This window comes from Colobus angolensis, unplaced genomic scaffold, assembly GCF_000951035.1.
Source record: "Colobus angolensis palliatus isolate OR3802 unplaced genomic scaffold, Cang.pa_1.0 Scaffold56, whole genome shotgun sequence".
NCBI classification, from domain to species: domain Eukaryota; kingdom Metazoa; phylum Chordata; class Mammalia; order Primates; family Cercopithecidae; genus Colobus; species Colobus angolensis.
In genome coordinates, this window is record NW_012119154.1 from 1,059,993 (window position 1) to 1,065,845 (window position 5,853).

A 5,853-nucleotide genomic window follows, 5' to 3' on the forward strand; every position below is an offset into this window, starting at 1 on the left:
CAATGGGCTCTATTTAATATTGAAAAGGTTCTTGATAACCCGCCATTTCTCTCCAGAGTCGCTTGAAGGTCCCTCCTGGACGTGCAGAGTTGCAGTGGCAGTTCCCGTGAAGTTGTAAGCTACTACCCAGGATCAAGTGGTGTTAAATTGAGAAGTCATCCTGATCACCTGACTGGTGGTGAACCCCGATTTAAGAATTTCCAAGTCTACCCTCACCATCTCTAAATGTACAGACGCACCGCACTCCCTGCCCTGGGGTCACCGCCGAAGCCGCCTGGTGGAGCCCTGCCCTGCTGAGGACGCTCTTCCAGCACAGAACTCACCACCAAAAAGAGACGGCGCCCAGCTGGCGCCCGCCCCGGGCACATTGCAGTAAATGCCTGGCAGCGACTTCTCCCTTCTCCATCCTCCTACCCCATCGACCCTCTGCTGCCGACCTTTACGCCAAACTCCGGCGCGCCGCGAGACTCGCGTCCTCGCTGTCCCCGAGGGGCCCCACCCCTTCCCGGTTCTAACCTGCGACCTGGCCAGAGGCAAGGGTAGGTCGACTTCCTGCCCGGAATTTGCCGTTGGCTTCTCCTTCTCTACTCCAGTTCTCTCGTGCAGGGCTGTGCGGCGCGGAGCCGCCAGCGGCAGAACAGACCCCGGAGCGGAGCTCTGGGATACACACACGCGCAGCCCGGAGGGACTGACCCCGGAGGCGCGCTCGGCCGGGGAAGGGAAGGGGACCAGGGCCAGAGCGGAGGCGGGGATCACCTGGGGTTGGGGGTGGGCGCACCAGCTCTCCGCACGCTCCTCTCTTTCTAGTCTTCGCCGCCACCACCTCGCACAGGTCGGAGATCCCTCCTTTCCTTGGCTCCTTTGCGCTGGGGAGGGGGTAAGGCTGAGGGGTCGGCGCTTGGTCAGCGGGCGGGGACGGTAGATTTCACTTGCACCTGACAGTCCCTATTCTTGCCAGTTTCGCCGGGCAAATCCTGGCGACCAGGTTTGTTCTTCCAGCAACTTTGTTCAGAAGGTTGGTAGGGAGGGGAAACGCCGAGGGGCCCCAAGAGACGCCGGAAAGCGGCTCGGAGCGTGGGCCGGGCTGGAGAGCAAGTCCCCAAGCGGCCCTGAGGCTGGGAGCGCGGCTGGGAGGCGCTGCCGTCGCCGCCGCCGGGATGCGCTCTGCTTAGCGGGACTGCCGGGGGCGCCTGAAGGCCAGCGCTCCAAGGACACGCGGCCACCCGCTCCTCGCGCTCCCCGGCCCAGACGCCGCCAGGGCCGGAGCCGAGCAGGCGAGCGGAGCTGCGGGGAGCGCGGGTGAAAGGTGGCAGGAGGGAGGGCGCGCGGGAGGCGGCCCCTCCTCGGCGAGCCATGCGTGCCACGGGCAGCTGAGGAGCTGCCGGGCGCCGCTGCCAAGTCTCCACTCCGCTTTTGTCTTGCCCTCCAGTGAATGGGAAGATGGAGATGGATGTTGAGGGAGTTTCTCCGCGCCCGGAGCCCATCCCCCGCTCCCAGGGGGCTGGCGGAGCCTGCCAGGCGCCGCCACAGCCGCCCCAGCCCCAGCCGCCGCCGCAGCAGCTGGCTCAGGATGAACTGCCCGGCGAGAGTGCAGGCGCTGAGGACAGCGACGATCCCGAGACGAGACCCAACGGCGAGAAAGGAGAGAGCAAGGTAGGTCCACAGTGTTGGCGCTGTGCTACCTTTTGAACAAAACCAAGGAGTTGCTGTCGTGGCTGTCACTTTAACCCCTCCGCTCCCCAACCCCCTTCCCTCGTCTGTGTGGGGGTGGGGGTGGCAGATGTGAAGAAGGCTTAAGATTTAAGGGAATCCATGGGCGATAGTGACTTTCCGAACTGGAGGATATGTGTAGAAGTCTGTTTTGGTTTCAGTGTTCAGCGGTGTGTGCAGAGAAAAGTCTTCTGGTACATGCGGTGTGATGCTCTGGGAGAGCACAGCACCTCAGTAAAGCAGTGATGAGACCTTTGCTTGCCCTCGCAGTTTAACTGAGGCTTATTTGGATGATATAGGTCTAGCAGAAACATTTCTTTAGGAGCTGCCAAGTGGCTTCTGAGACTCCTTGGAGGGTGGTGACATCAACCTAAAGATAACAATGGGAGCAAAGTTTGGCTCATTTGCAGAATGGAGTGCCCTGCTTAACCCTGCTCTAAGCTGGAGGTCCTCCTCCTGACCTGGCATCCTCCTTCTAGGAGGGCAGGGATCAAGTGCCTGGCAGCAGATGAGCCCTACAAATCTTTTGCAGCCCTGCTGTGTCATTGTAGACCAGGGGATAGCTGCTACTTGCTGTGGAAAGAGGAGTTCTTCAGGTAATTGGATTCTAGTAAGAAATGGCTTGAATGTTATTTTCTGGTGCTGATGTCTCTTCCGCTGAGAAAATTGTAAAGTAGAGGAAATGGCATAGAAAATACTGCCTTGATAGTATTAGTAGGGTGTGTTTATTACAGCTTTGTCTCTGAGCAGTCTTCCTTCACACACTCGGAGTTTAGTTTTGTGGAAGCTAATGTTGCTTTGTTTTATCTGTATAAACTGTACACTGTATATTTGTTAATGTATTTTGAAACTGGTTGGTAATATTGGCGAAAAGTTGGTTCAACAAATCAGACTATTGGAACCAAATGAGTCAGTCAATCTACTTTCTCACTTTTCCTCACTTAAGGAAGTGTGCAGGAAAATGGGCACTTCTGCTAGTTAGAAAGGAATTGTGTGTCATGAAGTGCCCCTTAATGGAGATTGCCTTGGTTTCTGTTAGAGCTTTCCTAAGATACTAGTGGATTAAATAAGTACTGGAAACATGTTGGGATCACATTGAATTGCTGTTCTGTGTTTGGAGACAGGCTCATTTAACAAGTTCAGATTTGCAAATGTTCAGAATTGTTTTGCATTTTGAAACTGAGCTAAGAATCAAAATTGTTGTTTATCTTCCAAAATCAATATTGTTATTTAAATGGAAGTTTACCAAGGAACTAGAATTTGAACACACTCTAGATGCGACCGGGGTGCCTTACAAATGCATACAAGATTTACATTGTGAAAACTATGATGAATTTTAATATTCTGATATCCTCAGCTTTCCAGTCGCTCTTGATTTCATGAATATTTAATTCTGTCATGACTGCATATTTACTACTTTAAATGACTGTCTGCGCTTAGTTTTATGAAATAACCATAACTGAACATCAATTACCTAATTGAACTTTAAGTCTCTTTTGCAAAATAGGTGTGGAGAATAATTAAAATATACAGCCAGTACTGCCATTTCCATATTGTTGATTCATATGCCCTGAGCATGAGAAATTCCTGCCATCAGCAAAAATCTGTGCTTATTTGTTTCCCTTTGATGCACCATGCAGACTGTCTAACGTTCTACCAGTTGTGAGGAATAGGGAAGGCAATGCACTAGAAATATTACAGCAGGTTAAAAGAGGACTGAAAGCAGATTGATTACATTTAGTTAATTAGCATGTTCAGATAATTGAGTATTCTGATGATGTGATTTGCTTCATGTTTGTCTGCGATTTCTTGAGGTGGAAACAAAATACTTTTTTTCCCTCCAGGTGTTTGTCTTACAAAATTATGTTGTATCCTTCTCTTAACCTAGAAATCAGCTGTGTTAACCCTTTGCTTGCCTCTGATACTGTCCTACTGGTTCTTTTGAGTCTGAGGATGGTTGCTGTGTTTCAGACTTTAATAACTGTTCTTGTCTTTGATGGATACTAAGGCAAGTTATAAATTGATTTTTCTTAGAAAATTCATATTTCATTAGTAGGAAGTCCTTTGGATGTCTGACCAAATTATTCCATTAAAATATAAATAGAAGACAAACTGGTATAAGGTGAAATGGGGTTTTATCAAGCTGTTTGGGGTGAGGTGGAGGAGTTTATCACAGTATGGTTTTCAAACAGTAATATACAAACATAATGTACCAGATGATTATGTGTTCATTAATGAGAGCAATAAAATACAAATTTCAAAAACTGAATTATTTACTTTAACTTTACCTTAAGGGTATTACAAATAGGATGGGAGTGGATATACCCCTTGAAAATAAAGTATCAGGGGCTAATGGCATTTCTTTTTTAAGATTCTGGTTTAGGGCCATGATTTATTCTCATATGAATTTGTCTCAGTTGTCTTATTGGAAAAGAAATCAGAGCTTAGCGCCAGATCAGCTTGTCTCCTAAATTTCAGGTTCGTGGTCATATGTCCTCAGAAAGTCTATGAAATAGGAAGAGAGGTTAGAAAACTGGATCAGTCAAGGGGTTTTTTACACCTGAGTTTCATGATGTGACTGGTGCTTTCTGTCCTAGAATAATGTTTCCTGATTCCTCTCTAGCAAATACTCTTCAAAGAAATATTAGAGCAGCTGCATATTATATTGCTTTGATTCCATGAATTGGGGAGGAAACAGACCTGAAATAGACCATCTATTCTTCCTCTGTGCTTTAAGGCAGGTTTATATTAAACCCTTACAAAAAGCAGCCTCTTCTCTTTGCAATGACATCCAAAGATAATATTGTAATCACCTTTGGTGACCTAGTGAGATATTTCCTTCTGGTCTTAGCAAAAAAGATTAAATGATCATGGTCCTTAAGTAAGAGACCTTCAAATTCTTGAAAGTGCTCTTGATTCTGGGTTTGATCATCCTCAGAACTTTCTTAGAAAGTTTTTTACAGGCTCTAAATATTTCACCCTTTCATTGCTTTTTAAAATTCTTCTGAAATGCTTTGGTTATACCAAATAACTCTTGGATGGGTGTTTCTGAAACTTTCTTTGGAAAAGTTAAAGAAAAGTTTCTTGTGTCGAGGACCTGCACTCCAGTGTCTTATTCCCTCTGTATTATAAAGTTACTTATGCAAATGTGGAAATTCTTCCCCGATCTGATCCTAGATGCTAAATAAAAATGATTACTGGCTTCCTTCAGGTTCATCTCATTCATGAATATATGAATGGTGCTTTCTGTCCTCCCTTTTACTTGCTTCCTCACATCCTATACCAGCTTCACCTTCCCTCTGCCAATACTATTTACTACAGTGTTTTATATAGAAGATATGTTTATGGCTCAGATACGAAGCATTGTGACCAAATTCTCTTTTTGCTCAGCTCTGATTAAATCCTTGGTTTGCGGGATGTGTTATTCCCATGGCTTTGGATTAGAGGAACTCTGTACTGTTGCTACCAATGATACATCATTGATGAAAATGACTCAATTCTCACTTCACCTGCATTCCATCAGTAATGCTGTCCTAACAGTCATTCTTTAGGAGCATACTATAGGGCCTCTTATCAAGAATGTCATTACATTTTTGAAAGCCTTTTATTTTGGAAATAAATTTACATTTATAGAAGAGATGCAAAGATATGTCCTTTGCCCAGTCTCTTCTAATATTAACATCCTACATAATCAAGGTATGTATATTACGATAAAGAAATGAACATTTGTACAAAACTACTAGTTAACTTGTGTAGTAAAATTTTTTTTGAGTGAATGTGTAACATATAATTGCTTTCCATTCTAGTCTTTCAGTCTTTAAGGTGGTCTTTATACCTGAAAGGCTCTGTGAGAGGGTATTTAAGAGTCAAATTTAAGTTCTGTGTGACTATCTCTCCCTTTTATCTGTTGAGTAGGAGCAGCTTGCAAAGTACAAATTTGGAGGTCCCTGAAGTTCTGCATCAACTGCAGTGAGCCCTGGGGGAGTTACAGCTTTGGCAAAGCTCTTGAGTGCTGTTAACTTGTGAGGAATAATGGTCTTCCTTTTTTGTTTTAACCTGAAAAACATTCCTGCTCCAGGTAAGACAGGGTTTGTCAGTACACAGAGGACAGCAAAGTCTCAAGTGGCAGGCAGAGGATAAAAG

General features: G+C 45.9%; 1 protein-coding gene across 1 annotated transcript; it reads right to left on the reverse strand.

The window, feature by feature from the left end:
* Positions 1 to 258: 258 nt before the first annotated feature.
* On the reverse strand, positions 259 to 1,571 carry LOC105525841 (putative uncharacterized protein C3orf53). Its single transcript, XM_011961621.1, has 2 exons — positions 956 to 1,571; positions 259 to 866 (listed from the first exon to the last, which is right to left on the reverse strand). The coding sequence occupies exons 1-2, from the start codon at positions 1,482 to 1,484 to the stop codon at positions 259 to 261; spliced, it is 1,137 nt and encodes a 378-aa protein (XP_011817011.1). The 5' UTR covers positions 1,485 to 1,571.
* Between the last annotated feature and the right edge of the window lie 4,282 nt (positions 1,572 to 5,853).